Raw genomic sequence first — 23,784 nt, forward strand, 5'->3', positions numbered from 1 at the left:
ATTAAAGGGAGGGACCTTCAGATAGAAGCAATTTTACCTTCAAGCTACTTTCCTAGAGTCTCCTAGTTGCCCTGGGGCTAGATCATCTGCCTTGGGATCGTCTTCAGGCTGGGAGATGCCCTAACCATAGTTTCAGCCTGGCCCTGTTTTTCTTTGCGGGGGGCGGGGGGGGGGGGGGCGGGGGCGGGATCATTGTTGGAAATCTGATCCCAGGCTTTCCTAGCTCAAAAACTTCAACAATCCCTTCACTGGTTCCTGAATCAAACTTTTGAACATCTTGTTTAGATGAAGGGCTTCTTCCCTGCTTCCTGAGCTTCTTGTTCCTCCCGCTCTGTCCTCCAACCCCACTACCACTCTATCAGCTCTCTCAGGATAGGAGCTGACATGTACTGTATTTCCGTCTACCCTGTACATTTCCTAGGTAGAGACCAGTGCTGCTATACAGGTTCAGCTCCAACCCACACTCCATCCCCAGCTGAAAGTACATCACCCCATCTCCTTAAACAGGTCTTCCGTAGCCAGGTGGTCTGAAGTGTCTGAATTGCCTGAGTGTCTGGGTATCTTAAGAAAAGTTTCTTTTCTGGATCTCAGTTTCCTTATCTCTATAATGACAAGTTAGAACATGGATTGTATTTAAACATGTTGGTTGGGAGCCGGAAGGATTTGAAGATGGAGGTATTTTTTTTTCTTTTAGGGGGGGCATGACCCCTTCGTCCGCAGCCTCCCAAAACATTATACATTACATAAAAGCTTGCTGAATTGATACCAACAAACTTGTGGCTTCTACCTAGTGCCTGGCACTTACGCCCTCAACAAGTAACTATTAAGTTTAATGTTATACCTCACCGTTCTTGAGCTCAGAAACGATGTATTCACTAGGGCCCTGATGATAGAAAACCAAGTCAACCGGGTTTCCGTTCTCAAGAGGCTCCCAGTTTAGTGTAGGAGGCTAAGACAACAACTAGTTCGTTTAATAAACATTTTTTCAATGTCAGTGTGTACATAGGTGGAAAAGGTGAGGCAAGAGTGGTAATCCCAGGATCCGGACCAGGTTGCGACACTGGTTGATTCCAACCGGCGACCTCCTGACCATTTCTTTGGTTGTCGCGAACCCTCCCATCTATCATCCAACCAATCGCGGAAGCGTTGTTGGAAGCCTCCCAGGCAGCAGACAGCCAATCAAAAGTGCCGAGGGTGGCGGTGGTGGGGGTGCTGACGCCGATTCCAGTTCAGCGAAAAATGACGCCGCCCGGACTGTGCAGCGGCTGCTGGTGCGAGGAGACCAGGCTCTGGAGAGCCGAGCCCGCCGGGCGCTGACCGCTGGCGGCCATGGAGGACGAGCAGCCCGACAGCTTGGAGGGCTGGGTGCCGGTCCGCGAGGACCTCTTCGCCGAGCCCGAGCGGCACCAGCTGCGCTTCCTGGTGGCCTGGAATGATGTGGAGGGCAAGTTCGCCGTGACTTGTCACGACCGCACGGCGCAGCGGCGGCGGCGGCGGCGCAAGGGGAGCCAGCCGGGGCCCGAACCCGCGCCCGAGCCCGAGGCCGCCGCTCCCCCGCCTAGTTGGGCGGGCCTGCTCTCGGCTGCCGGGCTCCGCGGCGCGCACCGGCAGCTGGCAGCGCTGTGGCCGCCGCTCGAGCGCTGCTTCCCGCGGTTGCCGCCGGAGCTAGACGCGGGCGGCGGCGGGGCCTGGGGCCTGGGGCTCGGGCTGTGGACGCTGGTGTGGCCGGCGCCCGCAGGCCCGGGCGAGGCGGCGCTGCAGGAGCTGTGCGGGCAGCTGGAACGCTACCTCAGCCAGGCGGCCGACGGCTGCGGCGGCGCGGCGGTGCGCGACGTGCTCTTCCCGGGCCAACGCTGCGCGGCGGACTGCGAGAGCACGCGAGAATTCCGGGAGCGAGCCCTGCGCGCGCGGCGCGATGGGGCGAGCGCGCGGCTGCGCCAGGTACGCGCCCGCCGGGCCCACGCAGGACCTTTCCGTGTTGCTTTGCGTGGGGAGGGATGAGTGCGAGAGTGGGGTCTTCCCGTTATCTGCGTGATGCGCGGAAGGGGCGCGCAGCAGCGAGGGGACTTCCGGAGGAACCCGCACGGGGCCTGGCGAGAGGGCTGAGTTAAAGTTTATTCGCAGTTCAGAGCCAGAGTAGGCGCTTTAACCTTTCCCCTGGAGATATTGGCGGAGCAGGCTGTTGTGACCGGAAATGCCAGAGAATACTGAAAGAGAAACTAGAAACATCCCTTAAGTGTAGGAAGTGATAACAAGGACTGGATGTAAACAAAAGCAGGTTCCGTGTATGAGGGGAAGCCCCATAAGGGAGACAAGATGTGTTAGAGGATGAAGGGGCTTCTAGGACCTACGCTTTTGAGGTAAGAAAGACTTGGTGAGGTGATTTCCTTGGTGGTCCAAGGACAGGACTCCCTGTTTTGCACTGCGATGGGGCCACTGGCTCCCAAGACCCCCGCATGCCCAGTGTGGCCAACAAAACAAAACAGACTTGGTCCAGTGGAAAGCCGATAGGATATGAGCTGTATTCATCAGTTGGGAGCAGCAGCAATAGGAAAGCAGTTTTAAGCTTGAAAGAGGTTGTTAGAGCGATTGAACGATTCATTTTTTGAGCGCTGAGTTTACAGAACTGAAGGGGATTCAAAAAAGGGTTTAAGAGGAAAACATGGCTCATATATCCACAACGAACTGACTATTCCTAAGTCAAGACTGAGTTCTCTATGCTACACCCGGACATGCCTCTTGCCGGCCCTTTCTCACTATTTATTGTTTTAGTCGCTAAGTCGTGTCTGACCCCATTGACTGTAGCCCACCAGGCTCCTCTGTCCATGGGATTTCCCAGGCAAGAATACTGGAGTGGTTTGTTATTTCCTTCTCCAGAGGATCTTCCCCACCCAGGGATCGAACCTGCCTCTCCTGCACTGCAGACGGATTCTTTACCACCGCACCACCAGGGAAGCCCTTTCTCACTTTCGTTCTTAATCGGAATGATTTTTCTCTGCATTCATTTGAGGAAGGGGAGGTGTAAGAACAATTTAGCCACATTCCAACATCTTAATTATATTCTCTCAAGCTAAATATAGAATGAGCTTTTTATACACCCACTTCTCATGGGTTTATTTCACTTGATAATATGAGGAAACCACAGGGCAGTTTCAGGCTAGTTAGCTTTTGATCTTCAGTTTTACCATGTTGAATCACTTATTTTTCAGTATACACTTTATCCAAGTTTGAGTTCATTCAGAGGTATTATGGCACTAGTATAGTTCATACTGTTAAGCTAGCTGTTGACACTGGTATAGTTCACCTGTTTACCTGGAACATGTGGGTGGAGTGAGGGCTTAAATATGAAATACACTGCATCCATGGAAGTGCATGTAATAATGTTAGTACTCAGCTCATATTTAGAACAGGAAAGCAATTGATTCTAGAATTAGACCAATTAGTAACATTGCTAGAATATAGAAAGTGAAACTGAATGTTTTGAAGTCTGAATAGTCTTAAGAAACAAGGTTGAAAACCATCAGTTATCTTAAGTTTACTTTTTCACGTGTTTTAATTTTCTTGAAGGAAACTTTTGCTTTTTTTTTTTGGAGGGGGGTGGGTAATCCTACTGTTATCACCTGGATAAAATGACTACGGAACATAGATTACTTTATTCTTAACTGGAGGGAAGGAAATAGAATTTAAGGATGTACTGACTGAGGGGTGGGGGTGGGGAGTTTATACTATTACTTGATTTTATTTCTCTTCTCCTGGGCAGTAAATTAGTTTCTTACCAAATGAGTTTTTCTAGATTATAAGTGCTCAATTTATTTCTTGCCCTGCCTCAGAAGCATTCTTTAGAGGCTAGAGCCCCATTTGTGATGCTGTGAATGAGTCTACTTTGCTGGGGAATTGATGGGAATACTAACCTGGGGGAATTAAGAGAGTCAACATGCTGGAGAACTACTTGGAATCATCTCTATGTCTTTATGAGTTTGTCTGTTTGTTTTGGTTTGTTTTGATTGTATCACACGGCATGTAGGGTCTTAGTTCCCTGACCAGAGATTGAACCTATGCTGCCTGCAGCGGAAATGCAGTCTTAACCACTGGGCCACCAGGGAAGTCCCTCAGCAGTTTTAAAAAAGGAGTGCATTCTCACAATACCTTTATGGTCAAAAAAGTGATGGAAAAATATCCTCTCTCAGGTCCTTTACTCTGAGTCCTTAGTACATGTACTACATACTTAGGACCAACTCTATATCCTCCTCTATCTCCCATTTATTATTATAAAAGTGCCCAGATTACTGAACCAGTCTTCAAAAGCACAGTGCTGAATAAATGATTACAATAATAATATTCCTACTATGGATGTACCATGATTTATTTAACCATTCTTACTGGGCATTTTGGTTGGAGGACAGTAACATTTTCATGTTTAATCAGTATTTTGAATTGATGTGTTAATGTTAGGAACATTCAGGTTTCTTTAGCTCTGTTGGTTTGGTATTATCTTATACTGTCCATACTTGAACTTTATTTACATTTTGCCTTCTAGTTGCTTCAAGGGCATGAAAAAGCCAACACCATGGTAGCATTAATGAAAGTGTATCGAGAGGAAGATGAAGCGTACCAGGAACTAGTCACTGCGACAACTATGTTCTTCCAGTATTTACTGCAGCCATTCAGGGAAATGCGAGAACTTGCAACTTCATGTAAGCTTGCTATTTTGGTACGTTTTATGTTTTTACTTTATCAGATTTACTGTTTATGACATGCTGTTTCTTTAGTTGCATTAATGATTCAATCTGTGTTTCCACTTTGGGTTCACCCCATGTTTTGATAATATTGTAGATACATCGAATTTATTTTTTAAATTGATTGAAAGACGAAGACATTTGAAAAATGTATTTATTTATTTTTGGCTGTGCTGGGCCATGCATGGACTTTCTCTAGTTGAGGTGAGCGGGGGGCTGCTCTCCAGTTGTGGTGTGCAGGCTTCTCTTGTGGCTTGTGGGCTCCAGAGTATGGGCTAGGTGTTGTGATGCATGGGCTTAGTTGCCCCGCCGCATGTGGGATCTTCTCAGACCAGGGATAAAACCAGTGTCCCTGGGATTGGCAGGTGAGCCACTGGACCACCAGGGAGGTCTCCAAACAATATATATTAACAGAGAAACACAGCTTGGCAGTATTCCCTTCTAGAAAAAGTTATTCGAGTAGTACAAAGTAAAGTAGGATATTTTTTCCTTTATGCTCCAGAGTATCCCTTTGTCTTCCAGAGGATGCTGCACTTAGAGCCTTATTTATACTCAGTAAGGAACTGATGAGTGAATGAAATTTAATTGACTAAGTACTAGTAATAAAAGTAGTTTAAATAATCCACATGACCAGTTTCTTTCAATTTTCTAATGGTTCTACATGATTCTTTTCTCTTACTGATACAACTTTCCCTTCTTTCTGTAGAAGTCCTTGGATGAGGATGATCTGGGTCCTAAAAGGATAGTTGCCCTGCAGAAGGAAGCCCAAGAATGGACCAGACGGGCTGAAGAAGCTATAGTCTCTATTCAAGATATTACAGTGAATTATTTTGAAAAAACGGTAGAAGCATTAGCAGGTAATAATTTTAAAATGCTATACTAAAATACATGTAATTTTCATTGTACTCAGAAAACACTTGAGTGCCTCTTAAGCACCAGATTCTGTATTTTCTAGGTACTAAGGATTCACTATAAGGATAAGCATGAAATGAAGTGAAGTGAAGTCGCTCAGTCGTGTCCGACTCTTTGCGACCCCATGGACTGTAGCCTATCAGGCTCCTCCATCCATGGGATTTTCTAGGCAAGAGTGCTGGAGTGGATAGACACTGTAAAGTCAGATGAGGGAAGAGAAATCTTAATTATATTATTCATTCAAACACATGGAAAATGGCAGTGGCAACAAGCCATATGAAGAAGAGAAACATGGGGCGCTGAGAGCCTAGGAGAGAAAAATGAGACTCAATCAGAGTGGTCACAGAAGGCCTGAGAAGCGGCATTTGCCTTCCTATCTGAAGGGTAAATGGAAGTGGAGAGAGCAGAAAATTGATGAGAGGGTGTACCAGGCAGGAGTAGCATTTACAAAGGCCCTCTGGTATGAGGGAGCTTGACAAGTATGAGGAAGCCACGGGCTGGAGCACAGCACGGACATACCTCATCTCATTGCTCATTTCACGGTGCTATACCTTACCCCACTTCACAGGTAGTATGATTTTTACAGATGGAAGGTTTGTAACAGTCCTACACTGAGCAAGTCTATTATAAAATAGCAAGTGCTGGGACCTTCCTGGTGCTCCAGTGGTTAAGATTCTGTGCTGCCAATGCAGGGGTGGGTGTGCAGGTTCGATTCCTGGTTGGGGAACTAAGGTCTCACATGCCATGTGGTGCAGTCAAAAGATAAAAATAAATAAATTTTAAGAATAGCAACTACTGTTTTTCCTACAGCATTTGCCCCACTTTGTGTCTCTGTCAGTAACATTTTAGTCATTTTCCCTATATTTCAAACTTTTACATTTTGTTATGGTGATCTGTGATGAGTGATATTTGATGTTACTATGCCAAAGCGATTACAGCTCAAAGCTCAGATGATGGTTAGCACTTTTTAGTAATAAAGTATTTTTAAATTAAGGTATGTACATTTTTTTAAAGACATAAGGTTCCTGCACACTCAATAGACCATAGTACAGTGTAAACATAACTTTTGTATGCAGTGGGAAACAAGAAAATCCAACCTGATTTATTGTGGTGTTCACTTTACTGTGTTGATCTGGAATTGAATTTGAACTACCTCTGGGGTCTGCCTGTACAGAGAATGTGGTGTGAGAGAATGCTGGCAGACAGGCAGGGACAAGACCATATGGTCCTGTAGGCTGGGTGAAGTACTTTTTGTTTATTGTGTTTTTTCGGCCACATCACTGAGGTGGAAGTGCAGAGTCTTAACCACTGGACTGGTAGGGAAGTCCCTGGATTGAGGTGCTTTTGTCTAATCTTCAGTCACTGTTGATAGTAGCTGCAAATAGCAACAACTTATTACCAGTTTGTTAAATTATAGTACATTCATAAAGTAGAATACTATGTAGCTATTAAACATGATTCTCTGTAACAGTTTTTATGAATAGCAAGAATTCTGTGATACAGTAAGTGAAATAAACAAGGTATAAAGCAGAATGATATCCTGGGACGGGGGAGGGGGGTTGGTGGTTTGTTTTGGACAAACTGTATCTTCCTGTTTGTCTAGTTAGACACAGAAACAGCCCAGAAGTATTTGCACCAAGATGTAAGAAGCAATTGCTTTAAGTAAGTGAGATTCATGATTTTCTTTTTTTAAATGAAGTTATCTAAAATTTTATACTAAATAACCATGTATTATTTTTGTGACAATAAAAAAATCACTAACATACAGGTTTTCTTTTAAAAGGGATGTTTTGCCGGTAACATGGAAGGCAATAAACAGAATTTGTTCAGGATGAATTTTTCCTTTTTAAAAAAGTTTCTTTTTTTATTATGAGTTGTAATTATGTTTTATTTTATTAATTATAATCCAACAGGAATGAAGAAACAGATGGCACAGGATGAGAAGAGATTTGGCCAGGCTGCCTGGGCCACAGCAACTCCCAGGTTGGAAAAACTCAAGCTGATGTTAGCCCGGGAGACTCTACAACTCATGAGAGCCAAAGAGCTGTGTTTAAATCACAGAAGAGCTGAAATTCAGGGCAAGGTAAGACAAACATAAGTGAAGCTTTGTTTTACAAATACACTTCTATTTTAGGTAGCATCCTTACTCACTTGTTCCAACACCATCTTTTTTATCTTGAAAAATTTTTTTAATTAAAATTTTTTCTAAGTTTCACCATTTTATTTATTTATTGGGTTGCACTGGGTCTTAGTTGTGGCTCACGGGATCTCTGACCTTCCTTGTGGCATGTAGGAACTTTATTTGCTGCATGGGAACTCTCACCTGTGGCATGTGGGATCTAGTTCCCAGAGCAGGGATTGAATGCAGGCTCTCTGCATTGCAAGCAGAGAGTCTTTGCCACCGGACCACAAGGGAAGTCCCCAGTACCATCTTCTGTTGTTATTGTCCAGTCACTGAGTCGTTCCAACTCTTTGCAACCCCATGGACTGCGGCACACCTCGCTTCCCTGTCATTCATCATCTCCTGGAGTTTGCTTTAACTCATGTCCACTGAAGATGGTGATGCCATCCAATTGTCTCATCCTCTCTCACCCCCTCCTCGTCCTGCCCTCAATCTTTCCCAGCATCAGGGTCTTTTCAGAATTTAGAGACTGGAAGTTTGGCCGTGAAGTTTCAGTTAAAATGGTTTTGAAATGTTATATTGTCACAGTCACTTGATGACCGCGTTGGCCTCAGAACCAAAGTAGGTAATATACTTGAAAATCAGCCAAGCCATGTTTCAGCACAACTTTAGAATAATTAAAGAGGTGCTTTGTCTTAGGAGCATAGTCAGTTTTATTTCCTATAACATTATGACTTTAAAGCAGAAAACATCTGTGAATACTTCATTGCCATTTATTTTCTCAAAACCTAAATGTTTTCATATGTTTCAGAGATGAGGTAAAGTATCTGTGGTCAATGCTGAAGAAGGCATTTTTATCCCATTAAGTGAAATGGAAAAGTGTCTCTTCTCTCTTTGCTTTTTTCACGTTTGATACTGAGCAGAGTAGGAATGGCAGCCCACTCCAGTATCATTAATACTCCAGTGTTGTTGTCTGGAGAATCCAGGGACAAGGAGCCTCACAGGCTGCAGTCCATTGGATCCCAAAGAGTTCAACACGGTTGAGCAACTAACACTTTCACTTTCACAGAATAGAAAATAACTCAGATGCTTGTAAAGTGTGCTTTTAATGGCCTATTTTAACTTGCTCTTATCTTTTTCATGAAAACAAGATGGAAGATCTCCCAGAACAAGAAAAAAAAATAAACATTGTAGATGACTTAGAAATACAATATTATGAAGTTCAATTAGAATTATACGAGGTTAAATTTGAGATATTAAAATATGAAGAAATACTGCTTGTTACTCAGTTGGACTCCATTAAAAGACTTATAAAAGGTAAAATTTATATTTCAATGTATATCTTGGTATGTTTAAATTACAGATTCAAGGAAATACAGACCATATTATCAATTATTTGTTGTATATTATATACTGAAATTTTCTAATACAGTTTCCCTTCAGTATTTTTGTTACTGAAATAATACGTTCATTGGTAAACATATAGCAAAACAAAGGGAAACTATTATTACTCCAGTTCCATCATCTAGAGATACTTTGTAGACTCTGTAGTTTCGTAGCCTTTTTTATATGCTAATGTTTAGAAATATCTATCAATTTCTTAAACCAAAACTGAGTATTCTGTTCAGTAACCTCTTTTTCAGTTAATATATAATAGTCATCTTTCCATTTCAAAAAGTTATAAAATCAAAAATTTTAATGGCTGCATAGTATTCCATTAAACAGATATACTGGTATATCCACTTTTCACTGTTGTGAACAATGTAGTGAAGAACCTTCCTTTACATATGTCTTTGTGTGTAGGACAGATTCTTTCCTTGGAATAAATTTCTAAAGATGGAATCAGGTACATTTTACAAAATGTACGTTTTACATTTTGACACCTAATTGTTAAAACAACACTATAACAATCATTTGATAGACATTTTCCCATACCACTATTATTTTCTAATTTCTAAATTTCATTCTACTTAATGATGCTCCTATCAGCTGATGAGGAAAATGTTTCCCTGTACTTATTCATTTAAATTCTTTGCCTATGTGATGGGAAAAAAAATGGCATCTTCTAATTTTCATTTATTTCATTTACAAGTGATGTTGAACACAGTTTTGTATGTTTACTGGTCATTTGTTTTTATTTACTGCCTATTCGTGGTCTTTGCCCATTTTTCTTTGGAATATTCCCTTTTTGTATTAGAGATGTTACTTTATTATCTGTCTCATGCTGCAAATCATTGCTCTGTCATTTGCTTTTTCGGAATATTTAATCTTTATGAAGTCACCTCTCTCAGTCTTTCTGCTTTGGTGTTGTAACTCCTTTATCCCAAAATTACACAGGTATTTACTTTTGTTTTTAGTATTTTTATGATTTTGCTTTTAAAAACATTTGGCTCTTTAATCCAGATGAAGTTTATTTTGATGTGGGGTAGCAATCTAAACTTTCCCCTCCAAATTCTTAGCAGTCCCGCTCACTGATTTTAAAAACATTTCCCCTGTTGCTTTGACTTGTCACCTGTGCCATATCCAGGATTATCATACTTGCTTTGATCTATTTATGAACTCTTATTTTCTTTCACTGATTTGTGAATGGCTCCTAGTAGCTGGTACCATGCTCTCCCTATTATTTCATAAAGCAAATCCTTCCCTCATTAATCTACTTTTCCAAAAACTTTCTGACTCCTTATCACTCCTTTATTCTTCCAGATGAACTTTAGAATCATTTTGACAAGCTCAAAACAAAAAGCCCAAAAAACTCGGAATTTTTATTGGGATTGCAGTTAACATTAGAGATTACTTTGGGAAGAATTATCGTCTTTTCAATTTTGAATCTTCCCATCCAAGAACATGGTATGTCTCTCCATTTACTCAAGTCTGTTGTTTTCCCTAAAGTTCCTCCAAGTTTAGTTATTTTCTTCATATAGATCCTGAGCATTTAATTTAATCCTGCTGCTGCTAAGTTGCTTCAGTCGTCTCCGACACTGTGCGACCCCATAGACGGCAGCCCATCAAGCTCTGCCCTTCTCCAGGCGAGAACACTGGAGTGGGTTGCCATTTCCTTCTCCAATGCATGAAAGGGAAAAGTGAAAGTGAAGTCACTCAGTTGTGTCCAACTCTTAGCGACCTTATGGACTGCAGCCTACCAGTCTCCTCCATCCATGGGATTTTCCAGGCAAGAATAATCCTAGGTATTCAAAAACTTTAGCTTCATGTAATAAGCACTTTACATATTTAGGAAGAAGTTCTATTAGAAAAAGGTTAGTCTGGATGGATGCATGCCACACTATTCATATTTTCCTCTGGGAACAAAAGGACAAAGATTTGGTGAGGAAAGAGGAAAATTTTACTTTCTATTTTTATGTACTTCTGTAGGACTTGAGTTTGTTACAATCAGCATGTATTTTTAAAAAAATCAATATGTAATTAAGATTAAATATCATTAAGGCACCTTAATGACATGCTGCTGGTAGAACATATGTTGCCTTTCTCGAGGAGGGTGGTTTGACAACAGTGATCAGGAGCCTTAAATATTCATCTGCAAAGGAAGTAATAAAAAATGTATACAAAGATTTATATTCAAAGATGTTCATCACAGTGGAAATGATAATAATGGAACATTGTGACATTCTGAGAACAGAGAGTGCTTAAATTCGAGAATACTGTGTTGCCATTAAAATTGTATTTCTATCACATGGAAAAGTTTCTCTGAGAATTATCTTTATTGATACAGGTAACTGTAAGTTGCATGTGTGTGTGTATACATAGACACATATATATATCTGTTAATTGTAAGAACCTTTAACTATCCTTACATTGGACATCCTTACATGCGTGGGCTTCCCTGGTGGCTCAGTGGTAAAGAATCCACCCGTCAATGCAGGAGACAGGGGCTCGATCCCTGATCTGAGAAGATGCTGCAGAGCAACTAAACCTGTGCACCACAGCTGCTGAGCCCGAGCGCCCCAGAGCCTGTGCTCTGCCACAAGAGAAGCCACCGCAATGCGAAGCCCACACGCTGCAGCTAGAGAGTAGCCCCCACTCTCTGCAGCTAGAGAGAGCCTGCGCAGCGATGAGGACCCAGTGCAGCCAAAAGAAAACAAAGTATGCATCATTTTTAATAAAATACGGTTTAAAAATCATTAATATGCTTCTAGATAAACAGGATGAAGTGATCTACTACGACCCGTGTGAAAGTCCAGAGGAACTTACGGTCGTGGATGGTGTAATGGGGCTACAGGAAGGGAAGCAGCTGGAGGTGGGGTTGCTCAGCCGGCAGTGCCAGCAGCTGGAGTCAAAGCGGGGCAGCATCTGTGCCAGGAGAGCCCGTCTCAGGAACAGAAAGGTGGGTGCGCCCGGGCGGCCTTCTCGGCTCACGGCTTTGGGGGATTTCTTCTTTTACAAAAGATAGGTTCGAAAATAAGGCTTTTATGAATGATTCATTTTATGTGTGTTTATGTAGATATCAGTGGCTACAATTAAAATACACTACAGTTTTTTCTTTTTCCTTAAAAAGATTCTTTTTTCCTTTTGGATTTAACCATGTTCAGATTTTAATTAAGTCTTTCAACAACTATTGATTGAATGTCTATGACATACATAGGCATTTTTAAAACTCACAATAGGTAGAAACGTCTAAGAAGCTATAATAAATGATAAAATTAATTTTATTTTAAATTGATTATGTCAGACAATATTCGGCTTATTTCAGTCCTTATAATTGGTGAATGATTTTTTTCTTAATTTTTAAAAACTCTGTGATTACATAAAAAGGTAACATACTAAGAAGGGGTAAGCATACTTGAGATGCAGTTTTTTAAAAGTTATTTATTTACTTATGTTTGGTTGCACTGAGTCTTCATTGCTGAGTGGGCTTTCCCCAGTTGTGGTGAATGGGGGCTTCTCTTGTTGTGCAGCACAGACTCTGGAGCACAGGCATGGAAGCTATGGTGTTCGGGCCTAGTTGCCCTGTGGCATGTGGGGTCTTCCTGGACCAGGGACTGAACTTGTGTCCCTTATGTTGGCAAGCAGACTCTTAACTGCTGGACCACCAGGGAATTCCTATATGATACCAGTTTTTAATATAATTTTTTAGCTATTATAGATTGGATGTGTTATGTAGGTATGTTTGGAAATATTTAGAACATTAGGGGGAAATGTGTTTATAACAATTGCACTGAAACAGATCCTTAGGACACTTCCCACTTAAGAATGTGGGGCTGCCTGTATGTCCTCCCATTTCTACTTGGTTGGAGGACTTGCTTTTTCATCTCCCAAAGCACTGCACCCCAGCCATGACCTTCCTGACCAGGAACAAGGGATTTCTGTAAGCAGCCAATTGGCCCATGTCACGTGACTGAGGAGGAGGCAGACGTACTGAATCACACCGTAACTCCTAATAATAAATGCCTTATACTGCAGCCCAAATGCAGTGCTTTTTTCTTTTAACCTTTTATGCTACCCCATGGAAATATTAAAAGCCATGCAGTGTTCAATTTATAACCAAGTTAAAAAAACAGATCAGTGAAATTACATTATTCCCCTAGGATCAATGCAAAGAAAATCATCGACTCAGATTGCAACAGGCTGAAGAAAGAGTAAAATATTCTCATCAGCACCACAGTGTTCAGAGGGTGAGTGGCCGAAGAAAAATGTTTGATGTTTGCATAATGTGACCCGTGGGCTTCAGTTTGTGCAAAGTGGAGCCCCACTGCTGGTCAGCCTGGATCCTGAGGGTGTGGTGCAGTGTAGCCCTGCAGCCGGGGTGGGGGTGGTGGTACGGATATGACAGTGGGCTGGGGGGTGGCAAGAATGTCAGGTTACAGTCTCTCAAGATTTTTGGGAAGCTTACAGATATGTGTTTGTCTAAATATAGAAAAGAGACAAGAAAAAAGAGGAGGAACAAAAGAAAAGAGAATGGATAAACCAAGAACGCCAAAAAACCCTCCAAAGATTAAGAGCATTTAAAGAGGTGAGTTCTATAAATCCTCGCTTCTCCTATGTTTTCTGGAAAAATAAATGAAGATCACCTGCCCTGGGAGAAAAATATGAATTATTTGGGACCTAAAATGTTCCCCAAATGCCATGATTTATAGTCTATAAATAAAAAACTAAAGTATTAGAAATATCAAGATGTTTTTGACCTTGCCGCTCACCCTGCTGTTAACTGGCAGGGAAAACCAAAAATAGTTAAATAGAGTTGTGCCTGACTCTTTGTGACTCTTTGTGACCCCATGGACAGTAGCCTGCACCAAGCTCCTCCATCCATGGGATTTTCTAGGCAAGAGTACTGGAGGGGGTTGCCGTTTCCTTCTCCAGGGAATCTTCCCAACCCAGGGATCAAACCCAGGTCTCCCACATTGTAGACAGATGCTTTACTGTCTGAGCCACCAGGGAAGTCCCAATGAAGTATTAGGGACAGATGATTTGGGACCTAAAATGTTCCCCAAATGCCATGATTTGTAGTCTATAAATAAAAAACTAAAGTATTAGAAATATCAAGATGTTTTTGACCTTGCCACTCACCCTGCTGTTAACTGGCAGGGAAAACCAAAAATAGTTAAATTGCCCTCAGCTCTAGCTGGCTTTTCCTCATTTATAATAAAGAAGGCTTTAAAATTTGGTCAAGGAAACATTGTGACATTAGTTAAGTGACCTGTTAAAAGTGAACAGGTTTAAGAGACAGGGAGAACAAACACGGACACCAAGGGGGTGTGGGAAGAACTGGGAGGTTGGGCTGACGTATATACACTGTTGATACCATATATAAAATAGATAGCTCACGAGAAACTACCGCATAGCACAGTGAGCTCCTCTGAGAGCTCTGTGGGGACCAAAATGGGAAGGAAATCCAAAAAAGGTGGGCTATATGTATACGTAAAGCCGATTCACTTTGCAGTATAGCAGAAACTGACACAACGTTGTAAAGCAACTATACTCCAATACATTTTTTTCTTCAAAAGTGAATAGGTTTTTTTTTTTTTAAGTAAATAGATACTTAAAGTAACATTAAACTTGTTGAACATAAAAGCGTAAACCTGTTCTCGTCATATACCCTCATAATGACCCCAAAGAGAAAACCACCCACTCCCAGACATAAGTCTGGGATGAGGTATTGAAGATGCATAGTGCAATACCAACAAGAAAAACAGTGGCCACCAGAGTGAATACATCATATTTTACAACTTCATCTTGTCTTCTTTCTCTTGTGAAATTTTGACTGCACTGTGTCTTTGCTGTGGTGAGTCGGCTTCTCTAGTTGCCATGTGTGGGCTTAGTTGCCCCAGGCATGTGGGATCTAGTTCCTAGACTAGGGATCAAATCCACGTTCCCTGCATTGGAAGGTGGATTCTTAACCACAGGACCACCAGGGAAGTCCCTGATACACTTTTCTACTCTGATCCTTGCTGTATGGCAGGCACTGTGCTAGGCATTTACATTCATTCTCATTATCTTTTTTTTTTTAAAGCAACTTTATTCATGTAGGTTGCACACTATACAGTTCTTCCATTTAAAGGTTTTACTATATTCAGAGTTGTGCAGCCATTGCTACAATCAGTCTGGAACAGCTTTACTGTTCCCCAAAGAAATCTCATATCCAGTAGCTATTCCCTGCTACCTCCCTGGGTCTGGGCAACTATTAATCTGCTTTCTGTCTCTGTGGATTTACCTACGGTAGACATTTCATATAAGTGGTCCTTCATGGTGAGTGGTCTCTCAGCGTAATGTTTTCAAAGCTCATCCATATTCCAGAGGGTACTGATTAGCACGGCAGAGTCACTGTGCAGGAGGGGATTCAAGGGATCCAAGTCCAGCTCCATGACCCTGAACTAGTCAGAGCCCTGATTTTCACATTTACATGGTATGAAGGTGAAAGAATCCATCAACAAACTGGAACGAGTTGACCTTAAATTGGTAAAAGTTGCAGTTTTTTGGTCCATGGAGGTGTACACCCCTCAAGATTAGTTCTTTGTAAGGTGAGGTTTTTCTTTAGCAAACTATATTTGTGAGACTACAACTTCTTTAATTAATATTTTTAAATTACAAAATTTACTCTAAGACTAAACATTAGAGAAATCTGTAATACCTGTTTTAACTGTCACTTGGAGGTCCACACTGGTGGTATTTTTCATAGATCTGTTTTTTACATGGTTATACATTGCACACCATATCATCTGCATTTTTTTTTAAAGATGTTTCACAGACTTTGTACTATTTATGATTTTTCATGGCTGCCTGATACTTTAAACTCACCATAATTTTTTCAACTGTCTTTTGTTTGTATTTGTTGTCTGATCTTTCATACTAAAAATATGATGAGTGTTTTCATCTGTATGTATCCTTTCATGTCTTTATTACAGAGAAAAGTATTATATGAAAGCATATGAATGCTTGTTCCTCAATATATAGATTTAGTAGCAAGGGTGGCTGTGCAAAGTGAAAAGCAGCCGCTTCGTGAATTAGGATGATCCACACAAAGAAACTCTTTGGGTGTCCTTTATAGAAAGCTCTAGCATGTTGATGGTTTGTGATCGTAGCCAGTTTCTGACAGTGGTTTTTCATTTTCAGAGATGTCCAGGCCAGCCTATCCTAAAGAGCTCTCGCTCACAACCTGTGACTCCAGACCTGCTGAACAGACTACCCAAGCAGATACCCCCGCCGACTTCTCAGATGACAGCTGTGATCCATCCATCCTCTAGGAAAACCAGAAGTGCTCCCTTGTCTGAAGTCAGTACTGTGAAAACCCCTGAGTGTGAAGACTGTGCTGGAGACAGCCCTGTCCTGACTTTGGTTCCAACCAGTGACCAAACACATTCCACGTCAAGTGAGGAACTGCCACTGCCGCCACCGCCTCCGCCTCCCCCGCCACCTCCTCCCCCACCACCGCCGCCGCCCCTCCCTGCTCAGCCCTTTTCTTCTCAACCTGCAAATCATCGGAATTTATGCTTCGGGACTTCAGTGAAAGATGATCAGCCACTTCCACTAGTGTGTGAGTCACCCACTGAGAGCCCACGTGGTCCTGCAGACAGTTTTAGTGGCCCAGGTAATCTTCCCAACTGTCCCCACTCACCAGGGGTGGTTAAGTGGTTAGAGGGTTCCAGCTTTAGCAGCCATCATCTTCAAATCAAAATCTTTTTCATAACACTCTACAATCTTAAAATATTCTAATATGTGTTACCTTGTCACTCTTATTGCAAAATTAGCAGAGCCTAAATCTGAGCCTAGATCGAAGAAACATCTCTATACAATTAATGGTCACATGACTTGGGATCTCTGAGGCTGTTCAAGAATCAACCCGTCTCAGGTTCTTTTTTTTTTTTTTTTTTTAAATTTATTTATTTGGCTGAGCCAGGACTGAGTTGCAGCATGTGGCATCTTTTTAGTTGCAGCATACAAACTCTTAGTTGTGCCGTGTGCGATCTGGTTCCCTGACCAGGGTTTGAACGTGGGCCCCCTGCAGTGGGAGCTCAGAGTCGTAGCCACTGGACCACTAGGGAAGTCCCTGTCTCAGGTTCTTAAGACATCAGTGTTTGATTTCTGCCATATGTTTCAGTGTCGCTTTGAATTAAGCTCACTGTTGCAACTGTGAGTCCTTCTTGGAATTAAATGGTTACATCTTAAGCAGAATAGTGGTTTGGAATTATCTTGGAGGAATTTTAGACTATGGAGGGCTGTTCTTGTAGTCTGAGTGGTGGTCAGAGAAACCTTACTGTGGGAAATCTTTGTAAAATGAAGTGGTCAAATACAAGGGGCCTATGACATGATGGGAATTATATAACAGTTCCAACCATGGTTCTGTTTAATGTGTATTCTGGTCATTCTGAGTTTAAGGTTTCACTGTACCTAGAACGAGGCACAGATGAAAATGTCCACACTACTAAGTGGAGACCAGATGGCCCATTTCCATGGGTTTTGCTGCAACACTGTGGTAAATGAAAGTGAGAGCTCACTGGCCTGGACAAGAAATAGGACATGGCAGGTCTTTGTGGGGGTGCCTCGTTCCCGACCAGGGATTCCCTGGTGGCTCAGTGGTAAAGACTCTGTCTGCAATGCAGACCGGGTTCAATCCCTGGGTCAGGAAGGTCCCCTGGAGGAGGAAATGGCAGCCCACTCCAGTATTCTTGCCTGGGAAGTCCTATGGACTGTGGGCCGCAGTCCATAGAGTTGCAGAGTCAGTCATGACTTACCTGCTGAGCACATGTGCACACATTGTTTCCTGACCTGAATCATAACACACACACTGCCTCACTGCACTGAAAGAATAAGAAAGTGTGAGTTAACACCATAAAATGCCCTCGATGGTGCAAGTCTATCTTATTACTCCTAGAAGGGAAGTGGAATAACAGTTATAGGTTAAGATCTAAGTGTTTTGTTAGCCATGGCATAGCTTTTCAGTTCTGAACTAGAAGTGACTATTTACCTTGAAGTCTTACATGGAAGATCCCTAAATTAGTGGCCACAGTCACATACTTCCAGCAGGTGGTAAAAGATTTTACCCACCACAGGGGGCTCAAGGTGCCAAGAGTGAAAAATAGCTTCTCCTCACCAAGGCTTTGAAACTCTGATCTAATTTGTGTTTTGACAGCATTTCACACCCTTGAAAGTAGAGAGCACATTAAGTTACCTCAGGATAATGTAGGTGGAATTAAAACACACTATATACAGAGACATGCCAGAGCCACCCGCTCTGGGTTCACCGATTCAAGTTTTCCTTTAAGCCTTTTTGTGTGTGGAAACCCACTCACTCAGTGTCACAGAACAAGTAATCACTGACTGATATCCAAGACTGAAGTTGGAGAATTACGTCGGGGTACAGTCAAAAGATTTTTAAGTGGGAAAGGAAATGGAGGAGATAGAATGTCAGAGCTATCGATGCACACTGGGTCGGACTAAAACACCCCAGCTGTTCATAACTATCTTCAGAGTCACCTGGAAATGTGATAACACCTGTGTCTTCAGAAACAGCCGTGCTAACCAGGAGGTATGGTGACTTTCAACTGTGCCTGGGAGTTGCTATGGATTTGAGGAAGTAGTGGAAAATCAGTGGTTAAGGTTAAATATTAGCGATGAGACTATCCTGGATTCAAACAGGGAGCCAATACTAGCAGATAGCCGATATCAGATGCTCAGAGCATTTGTCTAATGGGATGATGACCATTTGTTTAAATCATGGCTTAACTCATGGGTGACTTGACACCTTTAACAAGTACAAAATCGTCTTGGCACTTTGGGGAGAAAGAGTATGATTCCTTGACTCCTTGCTCTGTTTACTCAATTTCAGGGTCGATGGATGAAGTGCTGGCCTCCCTAAGGCATGGCAGGGCCCCTTCCCAGAAGGTGCAGGCGCCTGCTTTGCCCCCTCCCCGAGCCTCAGTCAACGAGCACATTCTGGCTGCCATAAGGCAGGGGGTCAAACTGAAGAAGGTCCACCCTGCCCCTGGCCCGAGCCCCAGCAGTAAACCCACCAGCGACCTGGAGAAGAGCATCAAGGCAGCGCTGCAGAGAATCAAGAGGGTGTCTGCTGACTCGGAGGAAGAGGAGGAGGAAGGCGATGAGCAGGGCCCCCACGAGTGGGATCATTAGGCTCCTCTGCAAGGGCCCAAGGCCTGTTCTGATGCAGCATGTGATGGGGTACTGGTAGAGAGGCTGCACACACCCCGGAAGATCAGCTAGGGCATGGTGTGTGATGCTGCAGCTTTATTTAACGCTGTGGCTCTTCAAGTCAGGGGAGGAAGGAGACACATGGTGCCTCTTGCACATCTGAGCAAGAGGTGAGCACTGGTGGCATGAGAAACTAATCACTGTTCACCATGGACAACCTAGAATCATTCCCTTATTCTGAAAAAAGTTTACGCTGCTACTGTAGAAAGCACTGCTGACCGAGCGTGTGCAGTGGTTTGCTGGGATTGAAAGGTTTGAATGTGGACATTATTTTAACAATAATCAGAGTAAATTGCTTATAAGCAAGACTTATTTTAAATATTTTAAATGAAATGTGTTTCATGTATCAAGCACAATATAAACTCATAATAAAGAACTTATTTATAATGCCTCCGTGTCACTCATGAAGAAACCGAATATCTTAACACAGCTGTTTCTGCTTTGGCTGGGTTTAGCTGAAATTTATTAAAAACATTGAATGTTTTTTTAAGCAAATACTAAGGGTGGGGAATAGTGTCATTCTCCTCAGGCACTCATGCTGGAATCTTCTCCTTCTTGCTTTGTGTTAAAATTAGGAAAGGAGTGGGACTTCCCTAATGGTCTGGTGGCTAAGACTCGCTCCCAATGCAGGTGACCTGAGATTCTATCCCTGGTCAGGGAACTAGATCCCACATGCCACAACTAAGAGTTTGCATGCTGTACCTAAAGATCCTGCATGCTGCAAACTAAGACCCAGTGAAGCCAAATAAATAAAAATAGGAAAGGTGAAGAGACCAATACAAGGCAGTCCACTCATTTCTTAACTTGTCCAGAGCATCTTCACTAACCTCATCCCTTCACTCTCACCATGGCAACCCTGGGTTTCCTCTGAACAAGATGTATTGACCCTCCTTGGTTTCCACAGAGAAGTTCTTACAGACCCAAACCATTCCTATTTACAGCTTCTTCGCTGACTGACGGGCCTCAGGCGGCACAGCTGGGAGAGGCTTGGGTGTTTCTTCAGCAGCTGCAGCCTGGGCCTCCGTGTGCAGCCACTGCCAGGGTCCTACCTTCCCTGACCGTGAGTGATGCAGACCCAGATCCAGCTCCCGGGCTGAAGGTGCCTCACTCCTCTCCCTGGGCCCGGGCCCTGGTCCCCTGACACGGCACAGGTGTCATCTCTATACATGTCATCCCTTTCCTTCCTGTAGGTTCCCGGCAGGGTTTAGGAGTGTGTGTTGCATGGGGCCACACTCCTGTGTAGGTAGCATCTTGCTGGCTACTTGCTGGGCTTCCGTCAAAAACCCCAGAAGCTGGCTCAGTGGCTGTGTCCCTGGCCTCCTTCACCACCAGAGACAGGCCAACCTCAGCACAAAACTCTTCTCTAGAAAGAATTTGGTATTTTTAAAAATGGCCAAATCAGAGCTCTGTTGGACTTTGCTTGTGCTTATTTTGCAATTCAGTATTTTTAATTATTGTAATTTCAGTATTTTGAGACACGAGTGAGCTTATTCAGACTTGGATAATTCTCAGAATTTGCTTTCTAAGGGCTGCCAAAAATGAGAAGCTTTAAAAAAAAAAAATCCTTTTCAGAGAGTTCTCCAAAGAAAATTCCTCACCCAACCATCTTTAGTGCATCAAAACTTCTCTGGAACCTTGTCTCCCTCATTTCTCTTCCTTTTCCCCGCTTCTTCCAGCCAAGCTGGGAATTAAGTCCAGACTCTGGCCTCAACCCTGAACACTCATTGAAAGGACTGATGCTGAAGCTGAAGCTCCAATACTTTGGCCACCTGATGCAAAGAGCCAGCCCATTGGCAATGACCCTGATGCTGGGAAAGACAGAGGGCATGAGGAGAAGGGGGTGGCGGAGGATGAGATGGCTGGATGGCATCACCAATTCAATGGACGTGAACTTGGGCAAACTCCAGGAGATGGTGAGGGACAGGGAGGCCTTGCACGCCACAGTCCATGGGGTTGCAAAGTCAAGATACGACTTGGCAACTGAACACACATTGGCCTCAGAGGATCCAGGGTCACAGTGGGGGACAAGTATTGTCTCCTACTGTCTGGCTTCAAACCTCCCTAGTCCACCCTCCAGAGTGCTATCAGTCAGTCTCCACCGCTCCCTGTGATGTCCTTCTCCGCTCTCCTACCCACATGTGTAAAGGCTGCCCCTTGGTGGGGCGTGCCAAGCCCCAGGACCTGGCTGTTGCCCCGCACCGCCCCTTCCCCCACCACACATTTTACTCCAGCAACACCAAGCAGGTTGCCACCAGCTCCCACACAGCTCTGCTCTCTTGAGCCTCAGTGCCTGGGATGTACCAGGCCTCTGCCACTCGGTCCTGGCAAATCGACACCCACCTTTCAGTCTCAACTCCACAGCATCCTCCTCTCTGAAGTCTTCCCTGGCCCCTGAAGGACCACTGCACCCTGTCCAGGATGCCAGTCACAATGCCTCCCCCATCCATAGCCCCAGCCACAAGGGCAGCCTGCTCTGGCCAGATTTCATATCCCACAATGGGCCTTCTGGCCAAAGCTGATTCTAGGACAGCCAGTCCCTAACTGGAAGCATCCTGTAGATGGTCCCAGAGTGAAGGACCATGAGCTGGGCCAATCAGAGTGACTTATTCATGTGTTCTTTCATTCCCTCTCCTGCGTCTGAACTGGGGCATCAAGCAGGTAGTAGTAGCAGGAGCCAGAATCAAGAGGTTTTGATTAATGACCACCCATCATGTGAAGCCATGTAGTTGACTGAATTTACACAGCAGAGTTTCTCAACTCTCAGATACGTAAACTCATGGAAAAAGTATATTGGTTTATCTATTAATATTATTATATCTATCAGTATATCTATCACTGCCAGAACTAACTACACAAAATATATGGCCTGAAAACAGCATAGATTTATTATCTTACCATTCCATGGGTCTGAAGTCCAGTGTGGCTCTCCTTGGGTTAGTATCCTTGTGTCAGCAAGGCTGAAATCCTTTTTTGAAGCTTTAGAGGAGAAGCTAGAAGCTCTTTCAGTTTCTGGAGGTGGCCTGCAGTTCTCGATTTGTGGCCCCTTCATTGATCTTCAAAGCCAGCAACACGGCATCTTTCTGATTCTTCTTTCATTACCGTCTCTTTCTGACCACAGCCAGGAAAGGTGCTCTGCTTTTAAGAACTCATATGAGGACTTCCCAGGTGGTCCAGTGGTTAAGGATTCACCTTTCAATGCAGCGTACGAGGGTTCGATCCAAGGTCAAGGAACTAAGTAAGATTCCCACATGCCACAACTAAGGGTTCCCATGCTGAAATTAAAAGAAGATCCCACAGTCACAGGGCAGCTAAGCCCATGTGCCACAACTACTAATGCTCACGCGCCTAGAGCCCGGGAGCCACAGCAAGAGAAGCCCCCTCAGAGAAGCCCGTGCACTGCAACTAGAGAGGAGCCCCCACTTGCTGCAACCAGAGAAAGCCTGAGCATAGCAGCAAAGACCCAGTGCAGCCATAAGTGAATTAAGTAAATAAATATTTTTTAAAAAAGGAACTGGAAAGGAAAACTTCATTCATGGGAAGATTATTGCAAAATTGAGGTCAATTTTCCCAAATGTCCCAGAGAAGGGGCGTTTAGTGTTTTGCGCCCCAAACGGCATGACTGGTGTAAGGTGGCCCCTCTGGAAGGTGGTTCACATAGCACTTGAGGCCACTCACGAGTGAGCTGGGAGGGTCTGGAAAGCAAGTGAACATGAGTGGCCACAGAATCACTTCCACTCAGTAGTGTGCTCACTCTTGCAAACACACATTGGCTGATCCAGCTAGCAGCCTTCCAAGTTAAATCGGGGCTTCCCAGGTGCCTCAGAGGTAAAGAATTTGCCTGCGATGCAAGAGCTGCAGGAGACATGGGTTCAATCCTTGGGTCAGGAAGATCCCCTGGAGGAGGGCATGGCACCCCACTCCAGTATTCTTGCCTGGAGAATCCTATGCACAGAAGCCTGGTGGACATTACTGAAGCAACTTAGCATGACACACGAAAGTCAAATCACCATCCACTCAACCTTTGTTGTCAAACAGGGGGTGGTGCGTAGAGGATCTGGGGTCCGAGCCCAGGACAGCCTCATGGGGATTTCTGCAGGACAGGGAAAGCTGGGGAATTGTGAAACAGAGGTGGTGGAGTGAGAGGGCAGGGGCAGGAACAGGGGACATCATCTCAGCAGACATAGGCTCCCCACTACCATCCTGGGACTACGTAAGCCTCAGCCTCTGAAAACTCACTCTGGAGAAAAGGGGTCCCAGGAGTGAGTGAGATCAAATTGCATGAGGCTGGTAGATCGAGGCCCCAAACAGACATTTTCTTAAATGAAGGGATGATAGAGAAGGTGGTATTTCTTTTACTCC

The 23,784-nt window shown here is 43.7% G+C and overlaps 1 protein-coding gene across 1 annotated transcript; it reads left to right on the forward strand.

Moving 5' to 3' along the window:
* Positions 970-19,816, forward strand: WHAMM (WAS protein homolog associated with actin, golgi membranes and microtubules). Its single transcript, XM_018066336.1, has 10 exons — positions 970-1,941; positions 4,538-4,711; positions 5,443-5,593; positions 7,562-7,731; positions 8,922-9,087; positions 11,922-12,109; positions 13,311-13,397; positions 13,640-13,735; positions 16,333-16,807; positions 19,046-19,816. The coding sequence occupies exons 1-10, from the start codon at positions 1,330-1,332 to the stop codon at positions 19,345-19,347; spliced, it is 2,421 nt and encodes an 806-aa protein (XP_017921825.1). The 5' UTR covers positions 970-1,329; the 3' UTR covers positions 19,348-19,816.

The sequence above is a fragment of the Capra hircus genome, chromosome 21 (genome assembly GCF_001704415.2).
Source record: "Capra hircus breed San Clemente chromosome 21, ASM170441v1, whole genome shotgun sequence".
NCBI lineage: Eukaryota > Metazoa > Chordata > Mammalia > Artiodactyla > Bovidae > Capra > Capra hircus.